General features: G+C 53.3%; 1 protein-coding gene across 17 annotated transcripts in view; it reads left to right on the forward strand.

The window, feature by feature from the left end:
* The window catches only part of NFASC (neurofascin), a 181,612-nt gene that overhangs the window by 108,144 nt on the left and 51,623 nt on the right, over positions 1–21,845 (forward strand). For 8 of the 17 annotated variants that reach the window (XM_040462109.1, XM_040462108.1, XM_040462113.1 and 5 more), the window contains 6 exons: positions 5,970–5,987; positions 6,772–6,877; positions 8,421–8,617; positions 9,077–9,199; positions 11,706–11,876; positions 16,110–16,160. In XM_040462109.1, coding sequence (XP_040318043.1) covers positions 5,970–5,987; positions 6,772–6,877; positions 8,421–8,617; positions 9,077–9,199; positions 11,706–11,876; positions 16,110–16,160 — 666 coding nt within the window. The remainder of the gene's footprint in view (positions 1–5,969; positions 5,988–6,771; positions 6,878–8,420; positions 8,618–9,076; positions 9,200–11,705; positions 11,877–16,109; positions 16,161–21,845) is intronic. The other 9 variants (XM_040462103.1, XM_040462115.1, XM_040462116.1 and 6 more) reach the window with 3 other exon arrangements.

The following is a 21,845-nucleotide window of genomic DNA, read 5'->3' on the forward strand; positions in this document are numbered from 1 at the left end:
AGGAGTTGGGAGGGGATGGGAGGTTGGCGGGGAGTGAAGACCAACTTTGGAAGAGGTTGGGGAGAGGGGAAGTGATTCTGGATGCAGAGCTGGGTTTCCCTGCAAAGAATTGACGGAAGCAGATCTGTGTTTGGGGATGTGAGACGAATTGCGCGGCACGATCTCTGAGGACTGTGGCTGAGCTGATGTTGGGGCTGCCTGGAGCCTGCTGAGCAGGACTGGAGGTGGCAGATTTGAAAGTCAGTGTGTCACTCAGGAGTTCTTCCCTCCACTCTCCTCCCTCCGATCTCTGCAGTCTTGACTTGCCCGTCAAAGTGGAGTTTCCAAGGACCAAGTGCAATGGATAGTTCTCATTTGCCTTCCTAATATCTGAGCTGGATCCTAGGCCCTCGTGGCTGGACTAATCAGGAGGGACGGCCTGGGGAGGGTTGGGAAGGGAATTATTTCGCAGAAGCCTGGGGCTAAATGAAACATTAAAATAGAGCTCCATTTTAATGCCAGGGTCCAAAACCCAGGTGCTGATTCCTTCTGTTTGTTTTTGCCTCTCCCGTGGCGAAGTTGGAAAGTAAAATCTGTATCATTCTGTTTCCCATGGTGGGGGCATTATTTGGCCATCAGAATCATAAAAGAAGGGGTTTGGGATGCTGACAGCCATGTCTCTTGCAGCCATATCTGTTGCTACGTTCGTAAGTGGCTCATTGACTGGCAGCCATGCTCCATGGCCCTGCATTTAGCTGCGTACCCCCTTTGCCACAATTCTGACACCTCCACCAGAATGTCTTGGCATTCCAGTGCCCTGATGTGGGCATACCACCTCTGTCCCCTGTGCCCTGCTTCCAGAAATAGATGGGATCCACATGATGCCGATGCTGACTTGGGCTCTGTCCAGGTGACAGATTTCTGGGGAGGGCTGGGAGAGGGATACAGCCTCCAAGAAGTGCCCACTGAGCTCTCCAAAGCCAGACCCTGGGGCCGGGAGTCAGCATAGCTTGGAGAAGAATTACACATACTTCAGCGCCCCCCGCCCCACTCAACCCTACAAATAATAACTGCCCAGAGGAGTGGCCACTTCTGGGTAAGAGAAGGCCAGCAGAAAGTATAAGAAACAAGACAGGCAAGGCCCTGTTGCCTTCCCAATAGCCCCAAGTGCGTGTATGTGTGTGTGCATGCACGTGTGTGTGTGCGTGTGTGTGCTCACTGAGGGGGGGGGGGGTCATGAAATGAACTGTTCCCGTGGAGACCATCTCCACTGATAGCTCAAGGAAGAGTCTCTCATTAACAATCCCAGGCAGACAGTCTAATAAGGAGCACGATAAGGCTAAGTCCCTGGAGAGCAGAGGGATACAGAGGAAATTGGGTTATCAAAGAAGTGGTGAAGGCTCATTTCTCTTCTGCTGCTTCTCCTCACTCATTCACTTGCCACTTTGATCCCTGGGGCTAGTGGGTGAGGGGTTCCTTCAAGAAGAACTTATAAATAGATGGCTTTGACATCTTTGTTAGGAATCTGATTTCTAAAGCTCTACCGGAGCCATGGGCAGGTGAGCTAGCAGTCAGTCTCTCCAGAGTACCGCGTGTGGGGCAAAGAGCCACAAGTGCCCTGACCTCCCCCACCACCATCTCCCCACCTCAGTGTCCGTGAGGAGGGCCTAGAGTGTCCCCTACTTCCGGAAATGCATTGAAGGAAACATAGACCTTTCCTTGCTCTGGGTCACACAGCAAATGGGTGATGGATTCATGAATAGATCCCAGGTCTCTTTAAGATGTACAACTTGATGACCAGGTTGGCACTCGATATGCCCCACCCCTCCCTCTGCTAATCCCACCTTCTTTTAGTTCTTGGAACTCACCAGAGTAGCAGCTGCCACATGTCTGGCTGAAAGCTAAGTGCTTTAGAAGCATCTCCTCTGAGTCTCATCTTTCGCTGACAGGTTAGAAAACCGAGGTGCAGAGAAATAAAGCCGTTGTCTCCAGCTCAGCAGTGGCAGGGCTAGCACATGACTACAGCACCTCTCTGAATGAGGAGGTGAGGTCTTTTGTGACACCAGGCCTCGTGCCCCGGGCCGCCGCACAACAGGAAACTCATGATGCCTGCCCGAAGCATGCCTCCTATGCACTATACCTCCCTGCCGGCTGCGGGCTCAGTGGCCCTGGTGACATGTCCAGAATCAGCCTACAGAAGATGAATGCAAGACAAGAGAAGGCCAGCCCTTCAGAGGGGACCCAGTTGCCCAGGGAAGAGGTCCTCTTCAGCCAGGTTTTCCCCTCTTGCTGGGCCCAGCATAACAGGTGCCCCCCAAGTTACCTGAGCCCACCCTTCCTTCTTAACCCTAGGCCGTGGCCCGGTGGGAGGGGCTGGGGAAAGACCATACGTTCTTACTCCTCTCCCCCCAGAGTCATTGAGGTATTTCTTGACATACAACATATGTAAGTTTAAGGTGTACAACTTGATGATTTGCTACACGTATATATTACGCAATGATGACCCCATGGGTTAGTTTACATGTCCATAATTACCTTTCGTGTGTATGGGGTGGCAACTTTGAAGATCTGCTCTCTCAACAACTCTCAGGTGTGTGATATAGTTCTGTTAAACTACAGTTGCAGGCCGTACGTTAGGTCCCCAGAACATACCCATCTTAGAGCTGGAACTTTGTATGCCTTGACCAGCATCTCCCCACTTTCCCGCCCCCCTCCCAGCCCTTGGCAACCACCATTCTACTTTGTTTCTTTGAGTGTGAAGTTTTTAGAGTCTGCATAGAGTGAGAACATACCGGATCTGTCTTTCTCTGACTTAATTTCACTCAGCGTAAGGTCCTCAGGGCCTATCCGTGTTGTCACAAAAGGTAAGAGAGAGATGCCTACACCCCACGTTCACTGCAGCGTTATTCATAAGAGCCCAGATGTGGGAGAAGTGAAGGCCAGGCACTCTTCTGGGAGAGGCTGCGGGGGCTCTGGCTAGAGGCTGCCCCGTCAGGGGTGCCCTTCCGCTCGCTTGCCCCTTCAGGGGGCATTATCTGTGCCTTGAGGACCGGGGCACTGCTTCTGCTCTGGGGAGTTTGGGCCCAGCAGGCTTCCTGGAATAGCCCCCGGCGGCTACACAATCCCTCATTGAAGCCCCGGCCTCCAGCTCCCGCCACTGTGCCAGCAGAGTCACACGCACCCGCCTCACCCCCCCTCACCAGCCCCAAGGAGAACAGCGTGACCTTTGAAGAAAGCAAAGGGTCGCCTCATCAACAAGAGTGGGTTTGCCAAAAAGTGAGTCTGCTGGCAGCTCGCCCCTCTGTCCCCCTCCCCACGTCAAGGGACTGGGCATTTTTCTCCTAGGAGCCCACAGAGGAGACGGCGGGGTGGGAGGAACGTTTCTTCCTCACTGTCATCCCAAATAGTGCTGCAGGACGACCTCAATACACACACACACACACACACACACACACACACACTCCATCCTCCAGGGATGGGTTGGGTGCCAGGGACTGTAGATACCAGCCAGGGAAAGAGAAGAAGTGCACAGATAAAGGAACCTTGCAGACGGGGCAGGCACCTGCCTTATCCCCTGCAGAGCTCATTGGAAGACTTTTCCTCCCCCTTGGAAGGCAGAAGAGCAAACTCATTTTCCACTTGACATCGCCAGCAAGTTCTATAGATGGAGAGAAGGGCAGGTGGTGTAACAGAGGGTTTGGGGGGGGGGGAGTGTCACAGTACTAAGTAGGCTGCCCTTGTCCCCAGGCACGCGGTCCTCACGGTCGTCTCCCTATGGTGGCTTGTCCTCTGGTTTGGTTGTGTCTCTGTAATAAATTCCTTGGTGGCACAATGGCGGTTGCAGATGTCATTACCTCCTTAGGGAATTAGACTCTCAAGAGGCCCCTGGCCTGATTTCAGTGTGGGGCTGGGGACAGCATCCAGCCAGCTCTGAGGGTCTCCACTCCCCCTAAGACCTCCCTCCTTACTCTCCTTTGTCCAGAATGTCAAGGAGGAGAGAGTGTTGGGGCCCCACTTGGCCCACCCGCCTCTCTGGCCAAGGACGGATCTGTGAAAGGAGCTTTGGACCAGGCTACAGGAGAACTGGTCCTTATTTCAGTTCTGCAGCAAATTTGCTACGTGCCCTTAACTGAATGACTTCCCTTCTAAGAATCTGAGATTCCCTGGATAATGTCTAGGGCTCTTTCCATTGAGCCAGCCTTTGATTTTATAAAAGAGAGGCTTGAAGGCCATGTGGGCAAAGCAAAACCCCTGCCAGGACAAGGACAGAGCCCTCCACTGTGTGTGAGGACCCAAGAGACATCAACTGTGTCTTGAGATGAAGAAACCGCAAACCTGGGCTAGTGGTCAAAGGGCCTACTTCTCCTGAAAATGGCCCGTTCTCCCCTCCTCCTCCTCCTCCATGCCCAACCACACTGGCTTTCCAGAACTATCTTTCTTGGGCCCCTGGCAGGAAGATCTTATATGGGTGAAGATGCCATCATGGGGAGTTGCCAGGAGCACGTGTTCAGAAACGACAGATTTCTGCTTTTCCCCGGACTTTTCATTCCTTTTTGTTTCCTGCCGAGGCTGCACCCAGGCAAATGGCCAAGCAGATAAAATATTTCAGTGCCCCAGCAGACACACAACCCTGGCCCACTTGAAAGAATTTTGAACCTTTTTGTGGGTCTTACTCGAGACTTTCATGTACCAACGGTGTGGATCGCAGGGGACACGTTCCTGCCACACTCCACCTTTCCTCTCCCATGTCTGTCTTCTCTCTCGTGACTCTTCCGGCACCTCTTGGTCCTGCCTTAGCCCTGCCTGCTCCACACCGCCCTTCTCTGGGCCCCTGGACTCCTCTTCCACAACTCACTGTGGCTGAGTCAGAAAGCTTCAAGGTCACCTTGGCTCCCCCACAGCCTTTGCTTCCCGGGGAAGCACCCACTCTGAAGAAGGCAGCCCACAGCACCAACACATATCTGATATCCGCACCAGCGTGAGATACGCACGGCCTGTTACTTCACGATAGAACCATAAAGAAGGGACATCTTACGAAGTTACAGAAACACATGTTCTCCTTTCTGTGAATTTTAACCAAGACCTCCTCCCCAGGAAGCACAGGACCATCGAAGATCCTGCCGTTCGAAGCGTGGTACACAGACCACCAGCTTGTCAGAAACGCGGGGTCTGCTAAATCAGAATCTGCATTTTAACCAGACCCACCCCCCCACCCCCCGCCAGCCTGGGTGATTCATACACTTGTCAGGGTTTGAGAAGCCCGACCTCAAACATGTACACACCTGTACACGAGCACCCGCACATCTCAGGTGTGCAGACCTTTGCTACCTGCCTCTTCATCCTTTTCGTAAAAAGCACAGAAAGGAGTGGTGGGCTCTGCTTCATCCCTGCACTTGTTTGGAAGAGGGATTTCCGTAGGGCAGCGTATTTCTGCCATGAGCAGAGCCGCGGTGATTCATCGGTCCCTAGAATTTTCCAAAGGATAGGCAAGAAGGTGCTTGCATGTGGGACAGAGAAGAAGGTGCAGCGGAAGGAGCGAGGCCTGCGGACCGTGTGGGCTCTGCCTCATAGCCCTGGTTCAGATCTGCTGCTGCCAGGCTTCTCAGCCTCAGCCTCGCCCGGGCACCATTGGCCAGGGGGCCCGCTTTCCTCAATGGCGTCCAGAGAGGGTGGACGGCACCTTTAGAGCCCAGCCTCTTTCCAGCAGCATCGTCCCGTTCGATAGTTGGGCTTTCCCGGCAACACCACTTGATCAGAAGCCGGTCTTTCTGCTCAACTGCGTGGTTTGAGCTCCCCGGGGAAATGTCGCCTCCGTGAAGCGCTCGCCGAGTCCGTCCCCACCTCTGGGTGGCTCTTCCACCGAGCGCTGCAGCCCTACTCTCCCGGCAGGCTGGGGCGTGAGGATCCCTGGGCGAGTAGTCGTGTACGATAACCTATAACCGCTGTCTTCTTTTCTCCCCCTCACAATGCTAACCCATCGGAACTAACAGCAAGCATTCAGAATGAGCGTAAGTCCCCCGGGCGCCTCTGTGCACCTGTGCCTCTGGGAGGTAGGAGGGCAGCAGGGAGGGTGGGAGAAGGCCAAGTGAGGAGATGGGGGGGGGGGATCAGCCGCCTCCCCACCCTGCCTGCTGGGGGTTTCTTGACACCAGGGCCCTGTAGTGCGGTCCCTTATCACATGGGGACGGCAGCCATCCACCCGGAGATTCCTGTTGCTGGGAAGGGCAGAGGAGCAGGTGGGTTAAGAAGGGCCTCCGCTCCCCACCCTCGGGTAGCTGGCAAGGAGCACCGCGGAGAACACTGGAGGTGGGGACCAAGCGTGAGAGGAGCTGGTTCTTTGGGCCCAGGCCCTGGGAACTTGAACCTGTGAGCTCCAGCCTCACCACAGTTCGGCCGTCTGTTGACCCTCCAGGGCTCAGAATCATCACGGCTACTAGGCTCTGGAATGTGACCTGCGCTGGGTTCCTTTATTCATTCGACAAACATATATCAAGAACTCTTGTGCACAAGGCATCATACTGAGTGTTGAGATAGAAGAATGGGTAAAACAAAAGTTTCTCGTAGGGATCCCATGAGATCTTCGAGGGTTTCTTCTTAGGCTCAGTCTTTGGCATAACCCCCTTTCCTGCGGCCCCATTTAAGGAGCTGGGTCCCCAAAAGGAGGCACTGCCCGCCCCCCGTTTGCCTGCTTGTCCTGTGGCTCCTGAAGATGTTAATTTCAGCCATTCCCCAAACCCGGGGCCCCCGGCAGGTCCCCGCAACCCTGACCGCTCCCTGTTTGTGCTGTTGCAGTGTCCCAGCCCCCGACCATCACCAAGCAGTCCGTGAAGGACCACATCGTGGATCCCCGTGATAACATCTTGATTGAGTGTGAAGCAAAGGGGAACCCGGCCCCCAGGTGAGTGCGCTGGCAGGTAAATCCAAGGGGCCCCGCAAAGAGGGCATTGAGACCACACCCCTGCCCTTCAGAGAAGAACCCCCATCCTCCTGAAGAGGACATGAAACAGAAGCACGGAAATATTATGCCCCTTTGCCAAGGTCTCCCGGATTGAAAAGGGCAGAGCTTAGATTTAAACCCAGGCCTCTGACTGCACTGCCCCCACCCCCCACCCCCGCCCCCAGGCCAGGTTTGTCTCCAGCCGACAGAAAACCCTGGAGATTCGGAGATGTTCTGCTATTGGTCCCCCCCGTCTTCAAAGCAGCCTCCACAGGCTGGACTGTTCCAGAGCCTCGTGCCTGATTCGGACCAAACATGACAGGACCCCGTGCAGGTGTCTGTCAGGGGAAATGAGGCAGGACAGAGCCTTGGGTATATGGCAGCCTTCTTCTGCCCACCCCCCACCTGGTCTGCGTGAGCCTGAGAACGAGCAAGGCCTCTCTCACCCAGGGTGGAAGGAACAGGGTCACCCTGCAGGGTCAGGCAGGGCATAGATGGCCTTACTTCTGAAGTTTGGTCTTTGCCCCCCACGGTTCCTTTGCAGTAACAGTGATTCTCAGACACTGAGCAGCCACTCCTGCTTCTTTTAAGGTTATGTTCTGGACAGCTGTGCACACACCCCCACCCCCCAGAAGGAGAGGGAGATTCTAGCGTCTTCCCCTCTGGGCTCAGTTTTGTGAGGGCTGCTTGTTCTTTCAAAGCTGGCCCTCCTGGGCTAGAAGGTGCGGCCACTGCTGTCTTCTGCACCCACGAGCAGGAGCATGGATAACCCGGGCCATTGCTCTTTGGCTTTGGCTTTAGAGTTGGTTATCGAATGAGACAGGAGAGGCAGAGCCAGCTCCCCGATGTGCTTGGCCTGGGTGAAATATTACAAAAAATCAAACTCCCTGCCTAGGGACACCTGGGTGGCTCAGTCGGTTAAGCGTCTGACTCTTGCTTTTGGCTCAGGTCACGATCTCATGGTTCATGGGATCAAGCTCCGAGTCAGGCCCCGAGTGGACGGTGTGGAGCCTGCTTGGGATTGCCTCCTTCTCCTTCTCTCTCTGCCTCTCCGCCCCCCCCCCCCCCCCCGCCACTTTCACACATGCCCTCTCTCTTTCTGTCTCAAAAAGAAATAAATATTTTTTAATAATAATAATAAAATAAATAAAAACTAAAAGTCCCTGCCTGTTCCCGCAAAGAACATTGTCCCCCGGTGGCTATGTGGGTATCTACCACTTCCAGCCATGACTCCCAGCCTTGGCTGGGTAAGAGCGCTAATGTCAGGGACATGCCCCCCACACGGTCATCTGACTGCCACCTAGGACTCTGCATTTTATCAGGCTTCCCGGTCAGTTCTGCCGCTCAACCAGGGTGGGACCCACTGGTATGGAGGTGCGGTTATGGGACAGGGTCAGGGACCAGAGCCCCGAGGCTCTCACCTGGAGCCCGGAGCCCACCCTGTTTCTCTTTGTGGTCCTGCCTCTCCCCTCCGCGCCCCCTCCCCCGCCCCCGTCATACACAGCTTCCACTGGACTCGCAACAGCAGGTTCTTCAACATCGCCAAGGACCCCCGGGTGTCAATGAGGAGGAGATCCGGGACCCTGGTGATCGACTTCCGCAGTGGGGGGCGGCCCGAGGAATATGAAGGGGAATACCAGTGCTTTGCCCGGAACAAATTTGGCACGGCCCTGTCCAATAGGATCCGCCTGCAGGTGTCCAGTGAGTAGCATGGGCAGAGGGGGGACCGGCATGCCCTGCTTCTGGGGTAATGGGGGGGGAGCATGGAGGGTCATTCCAGAAAGGCCGCCCTGCCCTTGGCTGCCTTGGTGCCCTGCAAGTCCTGCTTGCTGTTTGCCTCTGAGGAGGAGCGCACTTCCCCCTACTCAGAAAGATTCCTGGGAGAGGAGGCTACCAAACCAGTCTTGAGCAACTTCACCTGCCCTCTGGGCAAGGGAGGAGAGGAAGGAGAGGAGCCTTTGAAGCTGTGCATTTATTTAGACAAATGGCCTCTATTCTCTCGCTGTACCTCGCCTAGACCCACGGGGGCTCTCTCCCCACTCCCTTGTTCTCCCATCTCCCTTTGTCCTTCTCCCCCTTGCATTTCTGCCTCTAACCTGCTCCTTGCCTCGGCCCCAGCCATCCTCCTCATTTCACCCGCCTCTGTCTGACTCTCCCCAGAATCTCCCCTGTGGCCCAAGGAAAACCTAGACCCTGTCGTGGTTCAAGAAGGTGCTCCCTTGACCCTCCAGTGCAACCCCCCACCCGGACTTCCGTCCCCAGTCATCTTCTGGATGAGCAGCTGTAAGTCTTGGGGGGCGTTTGATTTCTACTTTAATCTTAAGGAGGGGAGTGGGTGTGTGAAATGGGAAGGGCTTGCCCAAGGCTGGAAGGCCTTCACTTGTGAGAAGCCGGTGTAAAGGGGCCACGTGGCTGAGAACACGGTGAGAGGCCGCTCAGGCTAATTTCCTAGCCTGACTGCTGATAGCCGTGTGATCTTGAGCAAGGTGCTTAACATCTCTGGGCCTCAGTTTCCTCTTCTGGAAGAAATAGGGCTAACCGCTGTCCCTCTTTAATAGGACCATTGTTAGGATAAATGAGGTCATACAGCCAAAATGCTTATAACAGAGCCACATGCACGGTAAAGTGCTCAGTAATATTTGTGATGATGGCGAGTTGACAGAAAGCCTCCTGGTTCAATCTCTGGTCGGTCTGGATTTACTGGGACACAGCCAGGCAAAGGGATGTAACCTTTGATAAAGGAGCGATAGGGAGACGGTGTTTGCAGAGGGACAGAGTATCGTCGAGAGCTTGTTCGGTTCTGTTTTGGACTGAGACTCTTCACCGCTCTGGACCTGTTTCTTCCCACATTTTCAACCAAAATAAGTGGGGGCGTGAGTTATAAAGGCGACCGGAGCTCCGCTGTCTGTGTCTTCCCGGTTTCCCCTCCGCCTCCTTCCATACCTGCTCCCCTGTCTATCCATCCATCGCTCAATGTATAGATCTGCCTGCCTGCCTGCCTGCTTATCATGCATCATCCGTCCATCCCCGAGTTTTTAGCGGCCTGCTTCTGAAAGAGGCTGCCTGTCGAGGAGGCAGAGTTGCGCGTTGTTTTGCAGACAGAGGGCTTTGCCCTCATTCATTCTCTCGCTACGTCACCATGGTGCATACGCCTGGGGAAGGCTGCCCGGCCACGGGCTGGAGGGTTGGTTAGTCAGCTAACAGCTCAGACCCTCTCATCCCCTGCATCACTCCCGTCACCAGCTTATGTCCATGCTGCCTCCCGAGCAGATCTCGTGACCCTTGCTGGCATCTCTCCAACACAGGCCACCATCCGCATTTCCCTGGGTTGCCATAATCAGCCACAACTGGCCTCCTTGGTCTTCCCAAAAATGAATCTGATAGTTTCATTTGTATGCTCCGAGCCCTTCCCTGCCTCCTCCATCACCTCGGACAAAGTCCAGACTTCTTTCCCTTCCTGATCTGCCTCCCTCTGCCTCCCCAGCCTTTCTCCTACCCCTTGCCCCAGCTGTGTGCGCTCACCTTTAGCACACACTGTTTCTGCTGCTTAGAAACCTCTTAGGGCCCTGTCTCTTCTGTGTGGTAAGTGTCATGCGGCCTCCAAACCCCAGATGAGGGCACCCTGGAAGGAACTGGGTGCTACTCTTCTCAGCTCATCCCCTTCTTACCAGGGGCTTCCCACTCACCACCCTGCACTGTGATGATTTGTTTATCTGCTGCACCTTCTGCTAGATTCGGCTCTCTTTCACCAATACCTGGCACAGTGCCCGGCACACAGTAGGCCTACAGTAAATCTTGGGTAAATGATTTGTAGAACCGACCAGCCCATCGTTGAAGGGTTGGCCTCATTAACTTTGAGCCTTATGAAGTAGCATCTTAAGGGGCTCCTGGGCAGCTCAGTTAGTTGAGTTTCCCGCTCTTGATTTTTGGCTCGGGTCCTGGTCTCACGGTTCATGAGATTGAGCCCCTAGTCAGGCTCTGCACCGACAGGGATTCTCTCTCCCTCTCTCTCTGTCCCCCTCCTGCTCGCGTGTGCTCTCTCTCTCAAAATAAATAAACTTCAAAAAAAAAAAAAAAGAAATAGTGACTTAATAAACAATTGTGGGGGGGGTAGGAAGGAGTTAGCTATGAATATTCGGCCTTATGAGTGTACTTTTACAAACCGAATCACCTGGAAACTTGGTCGTTTGAATTTACGTCTAATGCTTCAAAAATCATAGATAATGTAGTCAGCCTCCTCAGCCACTCCCAGGATGTCACTAATTCCAAAAAGCACCATTTTCATATCTTAACCATGGCTGAAATTAGGAAGCACCCTAAAATTGATGGTGCATATCATTGATTAGTATGTATCTTGCGATTATAATTGGTAGTGCTGGTGGGAGTAAGAGCTTCAAATAGAAAACAAGTGAATTTGACTCTTGATTTGGGAAGCAAATCCCTCCCTCTGGCCCGGGGCCAGAGTTTCTCTGGCATGAACAGGAGGTGGAAACGTATGGCCATAGAGCATGGGTGTGGTGGGCAGACCGGTGTGAATCTGAATCCTGCCCTTCCGTCACTGCTTTTGCAACGCAGGACACATTAAATCCACCAGGACACATTAAATCCACCGCTCTCTTATCTGTAAAATGCGAATAAGCCTTGCCTCAGAGTTGAGAGGATTAGACCAAGTAACGTTGAATTCCTGACCCACCAGGCGTCCTGTTGGTCCTCGATTGCCAGAACTATCATGATTGTATTACTGTTACCATTGCTGCTAACCTCCCTCTGTACCTCTGCTTCCTAATAGCCATGGAGCCCATCACCCAAGACAAGCGCGTCTCCCAGGGCCACAACGGAGACCTGTATTTCTCTAACGTGATGTTGCAGGACATGCAGACAGACTACAGCTGCAACGCCCGCTTCCACTTTACCCACACCATCCAGCAGAAGAACGCGTTCACCCTCAAGGTCCTCACCAGTAAGTGCAGGTCCCTGCCGGGGGCCAAGAGCCAGGGGCACAAGCCCACTGAGCTCATGGAGCCCCAGGCACCTGGGTCTGGGGGAAGCCTTGTCCCCGAGACTGACCAGGGAATCCTCCCGGCTCATTGTGCCTCAGCCACTTGAGCCACTTGAAACGACATCTCTTCATTCTGAAGCCTTGGGTTAAACTTGGTCCCGCTCTAAGTCAGTGCCTCTCAAGCTTCGGTGTCGGCCCGAGTCACCTGGCCAACTGGGCAACCATCCCAGGCTCAGCCCTAACCTGCCTCCACGGTCCCGGCCTCCGTGTTCCCCATTAGCTCTCTAGGTGCCCTGGACACACAGCGGCATCGGAGAAGCACTGCTTCGAGTGGCCATCTGGCATCTCTCTCGTGCACTCAGCTTGAGTATTTCTTTTATGTCTAGCCGTTGTATGGTTGTCTGTACTTCTAGAATAAAGCCATAGTACAGAATAGCCAAATTAGTAGGGACACCGCCATGAATTGTGCGTGATTCTGTAACACGTGTACGCTGGACCGCATGGAATGACTGCGTTTGCAAGTTGCAGACTTATGTTCTGGTTTTGTTGCCGTTTTTATTTCCTGACGCCGTTTGGCTGGTGCCAAGGGGAGTCGGCGCTTCCCGATCCGCTCAGCACCGGTGGCCCTCCACGGAGGAGGAAACCTAGTCAGTTCACAGAGATACTTCTTGCCGGGGACCCGCCGGCCTGGAGCTCTGGCTTCAAGTCCTCAGCCTGCTTTATAGGGCGTTGGGTTCAAAGTGGCCGTGGTAGTTTGCAGCGTGGGTTGGTAACAGGCCTTCTCGAGAGGAGACCTCAGTCTGTCTGACTCAGCTGTGAATGCCGTTTTCCACACCGTGGACGGTGGTGGTTTGGGGGGAGGCCAGGCAGATGGCATCACATAGGCACCGGCAGCTGCCGCAGGTGGGTGAAAATAGCCTGAACCCCAGCGCCCACACGCCTCCCAGAAGGGCGCGGGGAGAGGCCGGGGGAGCTCACTCCTCACTCACGACAGCTGGGGGGCCTGGCCCCCTCGTACTGTCGTCTTTCCTCAGCGGTCCCTGCCAGTGATGGAAGCAGGGGGTACTGAGAGCCCCCAGCCCCACACTCCGTGTCCACCGGGCATCGGGGTGGACCCCCAAGGAACAGCTCTCTTCCTGCTCCCCTCCTCCTGTATGGAAGTTTTTTTCCCTTCTTTTTTTTTTTTTTTTCTCTTCATTTTCTTCTCTTTGCTTTCTCAATCTCTTCCTCCGTCCTTCTTCCTTTCTTCTTTTCTCCTCCCTCATCTTCTTTCTCTCTGGACCCCATTTAACCCTCCTCCAGCCCATCTCCCCCGCTTCTGCAGCTCCCGACGCACTGTTCTAAAGTTGGTGTCAGGCTGCCCATAATTTGCTAACCAATAGGATGGCCAGAAACCCCAGGAAAAGCCCCGCGTGCTCCTGGTGGGATGACCCAGCTTCATTCTGCTTGCTGCCCCTCGCTGGCTTTCTTATTCCGGACCCAGGCCCAGAGGGGACCCTTAGAGAAGAAAGCTGGGCTGCCTGAAGTGTCTCAGTGCACGTCAGGAGCAATCAGCTGCCAGCTGGCTGAGCTGAGGAGGACAGTGTGGTCTGCCCAGGACCTCGGAGTGGCCTCTGGAGCCAGGATGTGGCTGGCAGTGAGGGCAAGATGCTCACTGAGCCAGTCCCCGGACGGCCTTCCGTGCCGTCACCTGGATTCCTTTCTGCTTGCCCGGTGCGATGCTGAAAGTCAGCCTCCTGTTGGGGGAGTGAGTCAGGTGACCTTCTGTGGTCCTCAGTGTCACGTGGGGTACACGCAGGGCGATGGAAATGGTAAAGCGGCTTCCTCTGCGGAATGAGGCAGCTAGAGATTCTCAACATTCAGAAGTTCGACTTTCCAGAAGCATCCTTTTCTCTATCAGAGGAAGGAAAGGATATTTATTTCTGCTTCATTTTGGGGTCCCCTTCGCCACTGAAAACTCTTTCCTCCGAACACCGAGAACCCCCCCCCCCCAGGTGATGAGAACAGAACCCCGTCTGCTTCCTGGAGTTCTCCCAGGGGCAGCTTTGGCTGGGAGCAAGTTCTGGGCATCTGAGCCAGCCCAGAATTGGGCACGGTTGCTTAAAATAGCACAGTTGTGCTCTCTCTGCTTTCCTGCCTGGAAAGGACATAGGCTCTTTCTTGTACCTCCAGAACCAGGTCTGGGGGTGGGAGGCAAAATAGCCATGCTAGGACAGCTTCAAAGTCTCTTCTCACCATGCCCCTCCACCACCGCTTGCCCCGTGGGGGAAGAAACCAATCTCACCATGCCTGATTTTGCACTACCTACGTAAAAGGAAGGGGAAAAAGGTATCTGATACAAAACACTGGGTGATCTGAAATCATTTTTCAAATTTGTTTTGGGTTGCGGTCAAAGACAAACAGCAGAGTCGGGCTCACAAAGATGTGCGTGTCCTACTTTGCCCACACCGGAACAGGTCCCTTTGGGTGCCTTCTGCCACAATAAGAGGTGACCGTGGTGAAGGAGGAGGCTTCTCTGCTGAGGCAGACAGTGAAGCACTAAGCCTGCTTCCTTCTAATGTCACTTCTAATCTAAGTGACACTCTTAGGAGTCAGAAAGCCTCCCTGAATTTCTCAGCTGTGCTGCAGAATCCACAAACTGTGAGGTTAGTTCCAAGCTCGGAGCACTTCTCTGCAAAGAGGTGGGTTCTGTTTCACCTTGGTCGCACGGGAGCCTAGGAGCATGAAGCCAGGGCCCTTTTAGCTGTGTGCCCCTGTCCTCCCAAGCCAGAGGAGGACCGTCCCCTCCCAAGGCAGCCTCAGGCCCTCCTCCCCTCTGCCACCCTGCCTCTTCATTCCGCGGCAGGCTGGATCCCACCCTTAGCTCCAGGTGACCCCACGCCGACTCTCCGGACTGGCTCGGGCTTTTCAACATGCCCCATCTTAAAGGATAGTTCTGAATAATGCACATCTCCCCTAGTGGATGTTAAGCAGATTTGGGAAGCGATGCAATACGGTCCCAGCGAAGACTGTTCACAGCCTCTACAGTCGGTTGTAACACGATTTGATCTGTCTTCAAATATGCAAATATTCTGGCACAGCGCCTTGCCTCCCTCGGGCGGTTGGACTCTGTCCCTGGCTTCTCAGGGCTGTCTGCTTGGCTTCCAGTCGGCTGTACCCCCCACCCCACCCCCTGTTGGTACCATCAAAATTTGAACCCAGTAGCTGGACGGGGATGGCGGCAGAATGAAAAGCACAGCCTTGGCATGCTTCAGTGCCCTGTTCCAAAATGTCTTTCACGGAGGATTAAATGCCCAAGGGTCTTAATTACCTAACGTCGGAACCAAAGCCGCCGACCTCCTGCTGAAGGGATGACTTCAGCCCCAGCCAGTCTAGGAGCTCTGAATCTCTAGCTTGGTCAGCAGGTTTCTCCCATCCAAGTGTAAAACTCCTAGCCCATACCCTCTCTCTCCTGTCCCAGGCTGCCTTTCTCTTCCGAAAATCTGAACCGCAGCCCGGCTCTCTCTGCCTCCCTGGAGTAGAAGGAGGCCTTCTGCCAGCAGTGACATCTCAGAGACCAGGGTGGTGCCCTCTGGTCAGGTGGGCTGGGGAGGCCGGGTGCTTCTTGCTGGCAGCCCGTGATCACCGGGAGCCGCCAAGGGCCCCTGCGTCCCTCTCTCTCTGTCTCTCTGTCTCACTCTCTCTCTCTCTGTTGATGAACTGTATCTCTTGGACTGTCTTCTCTCCCTGAGCTCCCACCACTGCACCTTACCTTCTCAAGGAGGGCTCTGCGCTACCCGCCCCCCCCCCCCCAAGAGCTGGCCTGATCCAGAGTCCTGGGCACTGAGGATTTTGATGGGAAGTTGTTCAAAAGACCGCTGCGGGATTCCACTAATCCTTATCTCATTTGATTGGAAACATAGTAGGATCAAGCCATTACAGGTCAAGCCTAATTTCTTTCATTAAAAAGAAACTTATCTTATTATTGCCTTCTTTTGCAGGATTTAACCTTTTCTTCCCTCTTTTGGGCTGTTTTATGTTGCTTGTTCTTCACCAGGCACGTTTCCTTTTCAAATTTGCCGTCTTTCCTTTGCAAAAAAAAAAAAAAACACCGGTTGTTTTCGTGGCTTTGCGTTTCTGTTGTTCTCTCCCCGTTTATGCCTCCATGAGCTCTCCGTGGCCTCCTGTTTGCTCACCTTCTTTTGTTTATTGCAGACAACCCCTATAATGACTCGTCCTTAAGAAACCACCCTGACATATACAGTGGTGAGTCGCCGCGGTAACCTTGGGAGTAACCTTGCCTGTCCTAACCCCAGTTTGCCTAACTCGACTGATACCGTGTCATTAACTCACGCCGGGTGGCAGGGCTGACAGTTGGTCAGACCAGGGTAGGACTTCAGAAGACCTTTTGGGAGGACTCAGTAGAATCTTAGGAATCAGTGGCGGATGGATGGAGAGCATCTGAGGACAGATGCGTCCGCACGCACGTTGAGGAGGAGACGGAAGTCTGGTTCCTCCTAGTGGTTTACAGTACACAGAAAGCTTTGTGGTACATTTAGTTAACTCCTACGCGTCTGGATGTGAATTGCCTGCTCTGCAATCTAGCCTTAGTTACTGGGGGTGCCGTGTCACGGGCTCCGTGTGTCTTTAAAATCCATCTGGCAAATATGAGTGAGAGTTCACTGCTGAGTTCTCTTTTAAGGTAAGTATAAAGGAAGACGGACCATCCGTGGCTCTCTTGCCTGGGTCTCTTCTCTCCTCCAGCAGTGTGCACAAATGGGTGGGTGCCCACCCACCCACACGCTTGCAAGTCATGGGACACTTTCCATGAGGCATATTTCTGACGTAGCCCACAACTGGTTGCTCAAGCTGATTAGTAGCGTCATTAGCTATTTCCACACCTGAGCCCCCACCTCCCACCAGGGCTCAAGAATGTCTTGTTTCCCTTGAGCAGCCAGAGGAAACATCATTTACTGGCTTTGGCGAGGCAGCTGGCCCCCATCATCCGTTATGCCTTGGAAGCTGAGGCTGTAGGTCCCCAGGGGGGTCATTGTGGGCTCAAATAGATAAGAAGTGTCTGCATTGTGATGTGCTAATATAAACAATGATTGGGGTCTGGAGTGGGGGGTGGGAAGGGGGAGTGTGAGCCGGGGAGAGAGGCAAAGGCTCTTACTTGGCATCAAACAGGTAGAACCACACTGAGATTCTGCCAAAGAGATTTACTGCCCAAGGAAGCGGGGGACCTTTGTTGGATTCTGGGCATTGTTTGTTTTCAAAATAACGGGGCCAACTACCGTGGTGTCAAGAGCCCCGGAGCACTGGTGTGGAATGTGCCTTTCTCTAAATTGGATTTCAGATAATCTATTATGGAAGGATTCTCGAAGCTAGAGTGTATCAGAGCCAGAAGGTCCCTTAGAGACCATCTGGTCCAAACTGCTTGCTTTGTGTAAGATAAACTATTCAGGGAGGCATTGTTTTATCAATGGGATAAGTTTGACTGATTCCAGCCACTTAAATTTTGTGATTAGTGGTAGATGTGATTACAGGTGAGTGAGAGGGAGTTGTAAGAACCACCCAGGGCTATGAAACGAAACAAAGCTCGCAAGAACTCACAATGGAGATGGACCGCCTTCTCCTCAATCCAAGGTAGAATGAATGGGGTTGACCCAAGGATGAAGCCAGCTGGAAGAGGTATAAAGTCAAAGTGAGGCGCATGGTGAACAAAGGACAGCTAGGTTGAATGCTTCTAAAAAGAAATAGAAAGTGAAAAGGAAGGAAGATGAAGTCCTTCCTGAGTGCAGAGTTGGACAAAGAGACAATGCAATGAAAAATGCCCAGTGCATCTGTCTGCTTGGCCCCCCATAACGGCATTTTCTTCTAGTGATTTCTACAATGGTTTGGTATCCTCTGAACATACGCCAAGTGTCCAATGACCTGCTCGGTGGCAGGGGGAAGCTGGTCTGAGATTGTAGCTTGCCACTTGGACTTCACCCAGGCAAGAGAAGAGTAGACACTCGAAGGTAGACAGCCTTCCTTGAATTAAACACAGGCTCCGGGAGGTACCACTGAGTGACCCCAGGCAAGTCATTTAATCTCCTCATCTGTAAAATGGGTATGTTACAGGCCCCAGAGACTTGTCATGAACGTTAAACAGGGTAACGTGCGTATGGTTCCCAGCACGGTGTCAGACACATCAATGATTAGTACGCGTTAGCACGTTACTGGTACTGAAGGGAATGGTTTAGTGTTGACTCAAGTTAAGATGGACACAGAGAACCTGAAGAGAAGCCAAAGGAAGAAAGGCTAGCCCAAGTGTGGGAAGAAAGTACTATGGAGGGAGGAACTGGAAGGCAGACTAGAAGAACAAAAGCTATTCAGATCTTCAGCTGTGCTGAGAACTGAATAAAAAAAAAAAACTTCAACTGGGGTGCCTGGGTGGCTCAGTCCGTTAAGCATCCGATTCTTGATCTCAGCTCAGGTCTTGATCTCACAGTTGTGAGTTCAAGCCCTGGCTTTGGGCTCAGCACTGGGCTCTGCCTGCTTTAAAAAAAAAAAACAAAAAAAAAAACCTCCAACTATTGCATAAGGGATTTGGGTTATACTTATGGAAGAGATTTCCTGGCAGTGGAAGGTATCAAATGTTACTAGATAAAGAGATTTTTTTTTGTCTGCTGGGATTGTTTGGTCAGCTGTTCCTGGGGCCAGAGAGGTGGATGAGATACCACGGATCCAACCTCATGAGTCCTCAATTCCGAGAATTGAAAGCAGCAAATGTGAGATCCAGCTGCCCCTAAAAGCTGTTTCTGGCAGAGGTTCTTAGATACATCCGATGCATTGAACTCTCTTCTCCTAACCCACAGTACTTGACGGAGGGGGGCAACTCAGGTTGTCAGCAGTCTTGACCTTTCCTCTCACAGGAGTTGACCAAAACATTTTTTCATTGGCCCTTTAAAGCCAAGGTGGCCGAGGCAGTATCATCTCTTGAGGTGTCCCCCCTGGCCAGATTCCCCTAGAAACCCACGAGCCTGTTCTTGAACCACAGCCTGGGAGAGCAGGAAAGGATGGACTGTCCTTGGGCTAAAGGTCAGAGGGGCCCATGTGGGAAACTCTTCCTGAATCCACCGACATGAGCTTTGGCATCTGGGTTCTGAGTTTGGTCAGGTATTCGATCTGACCCCAGCCCTGAAGAACAGGGAGAATAAGAGAAGCATCGTCTGAATCCCCACCTCAATGAGGGTGGGTGAGATCCTATGACACCCTAGGAGACAGTCATCCTCTACCATTTAGGGTCCTATAGAGTAATCACCTTTGTCTTGGAGACTCTTCCTGAGTCTGCTTCTCCAGGAAAAGAAATTAGCCATCTTCCCTTGGGAGCAGTGGCCCCAAAGCCCCCAGCTGGCTTATCCTTCATAAATTATCATTTATCCTATCATAAATTGGCACCTGCTGCAGCTGACCAGTTTTTCATAACCTCTTCTTTGGGTCCAGCCTTCTAACCCTTCATGATACCATGTGTCACCCTGACTCCTCTTCAAGCCTTCCATGGCCTTAAGGATCCAGTTGAGATGCCTTTGGAGCCTCTTCATTCCCAGCTCAGCTTCTCTTCCACGTTGGGCTTGAGTTTATATAATGGCCGCTGAGGAGGGATGGCCTCTTAGCTAAGACAATGGGAACAATGTTTAAGGAAAACATAGTGGAAGAGGTTCATCAGGGCAGCTCGCTAAGACAAAAATGTCTTTCTCCCTCACCTCTTTTGCCCTTGGATTTCAGTTTTCTTTGGTTTGAGTAAGAAAGATACTCCCAGAGCTGGCTGTCAGAAGCAGGGACAGATGGGTTATCCATCTTTAAAGAGGCGATACAGTATAGTGTCAGAGCACACACTTTGGTGCCAAATGGTCCAGAATCCAAAACACAACTGACTTGTGACCTTGCCAAGTCTGTGGACTCCATTGAGCCTCAGTTCCCTCTGGTGCAAATGGAGGTGGTCCCCCCCCCCCACCCAGGTTTGTTGTGAGGATGAACATGACTATGACTATGACGTCTAGAGAGAGCTGTTAGCCCGGGCTTGGCCCGTCATGGATGCTCACCAAATGGTGGCCCTGATTATTGCCTCTGACTTTTAGAATGTTCTTCCCTATATTTTTTGAACCTTGGCTTGTTTCCCAGTAGCTTCTCCTCCTTTGGGCGAATTCTGTGGTTGCTAGCCCACATCCTACAAACGGGAGTATTGCTATAACCTTTTTATAGTCACAGCTCCCAGCATTCTCAAGGTCCCCACAGCGAGACTGTTCATTTCTCCTCCGTCCCATACTTACTGCTTTGCTGGCCAAGTGTGCTTGTGGTGCTGCGTGCTATGGTGTGAATTAAATGTCCACAGGGTCTCGGGCTGGTTTCTGCAGATTTTGTCCCTGCGTGGAAGGAGTATGCCAACTGAGCTGGCTCTCCCACATAGTCCGGGGGTTCCCCGCACTCAACAGACTCACCAACCTCACACCAGAGCCACCTGCCCTGAAAGCTCCTTCTCCTCATAGTTCCCTTGACCTTGTGTTGTCTTGACTGTTTGGGTGATTCCACGATAATGGGTGGGAGGAAGCTGCCGCTTTGTATCAGGCGTCCTTGGGACTGAGAGCTGGCTGTCACAAGAGTTACAGACGGTAACCAATTAACCCCATAATGGATTAACCCGTTCAGTAGCCACTGTTGTGTATGTGTGTGCCGGTGGGACAAATGAGGACCTCTGCAGAAAGAGAGATAACACACGGGGTAAACTCTTGCCTTCTTGTCTGTTCCCTTCTCCCCTTGAATCCATCCATCCCACAAACACCGACTGAACGCTCGCTGTGTGCTACATGTTGTGCCAGCCGCCTAACTAACTCTCATCATTTCTTCCCCTGACAAAAGCATGAGATAGACACCAGCTCTAGGAAATGCACTCCCCGATGGCTAATGGAGAGAAGCTGAGTGCCTCTAAGACGGGGGCCCTGCTGACCCAGCCGGGCACCAGCCTGTCCAACAAGCTCCTTTAGGAGACACCGGTGTCACGGAGCCAGGGTTCCCCCGCCACTCTGTCCTCGCTGCCAGCACCCGTTCACAGCCCCCCCCCCCCCCCCCCGCCGCCGGGAAGACGCCCTTGTTCCCCTTCCAGGCATCTCTGAGGGCGCCCGGCCCCTGGCAGCTCTGCCTGCCTTCTTCCTCTCACCTCTCCAGCTGAGTCTAAGACCCCTACACCTCTGGGCAGGGGTGCCTCCTCCAGCTTCCCTTTGCTTTGGGGCTCCCGGTGGGAAAACCCTTGCTCTTCTCCCTTCCATCTTACTGGGCGCAGAGCTCCCGGGGAGAGGTGAGGCGCAGGTAAGGTGGGGTCCGCTGTGCTGGGGGTGTGCCCAGACTTGCATGACCCCGTCCACAGCCAAAACGGCCATCCTGGCCGTGTCGATCTCCGCGAGCCACCGGGCCTTCCAAACCCACGTGCACGTCACTGATGGCTGCTCCCGCCTAGTTGAATTGTAGATCACCTCCTCCGTCTTGGCTGCCACTCCCCACTCCCCCTCCCCCAGTCTCTCACATCCAATTAACACCCTCCTCCCAGCCCCCTTCCAGAGTCATTAGCAAAGAAGCAGAATGGTCTTGGCCCCAGAGTGATTTCCTGTCATCTCTGCTCATTCATTCTCTCCATGTCTTTGCTAAGCCATTAATAATGCTTCCTGCATCTCTGACTGTTCATCTGGGTCTCTGTGGCTTCATCCCAGCTCCTTGTCTCCAGGGTCGCAAAGAGCAGGTTGTCTGTCCTGTGGCCCAATACAGGTCTTCTCGTTCATCCGCTGCTGCTGCTGAGACGGCCTCCCGGTGGTGGCCACCGCATTGGCCTCTGGGGTCCCAACACAAGATGCTCCAGGAATAAACTGCTCACTGCCCGGGCAGCCCCCTCCTCCTTTCCCGGGAAGGAGGGGTTTT

Source organism: Herpailurus yagouaroundi, unplaced genomic scaffold, assembly GCF_014898765.1.
Source record: "Herpailurus yagouaroundi ecotype Mexico unplaced genomic scaffold, PumYag 308, whole genome shotgun sequence".
Classification (NCBI taxonomy): Eukaryota; Metazoa; Chordata; class Mammalia; order Carnivora; family Felidae; genus Herpailurus; species Herpailurus yagouaroundi.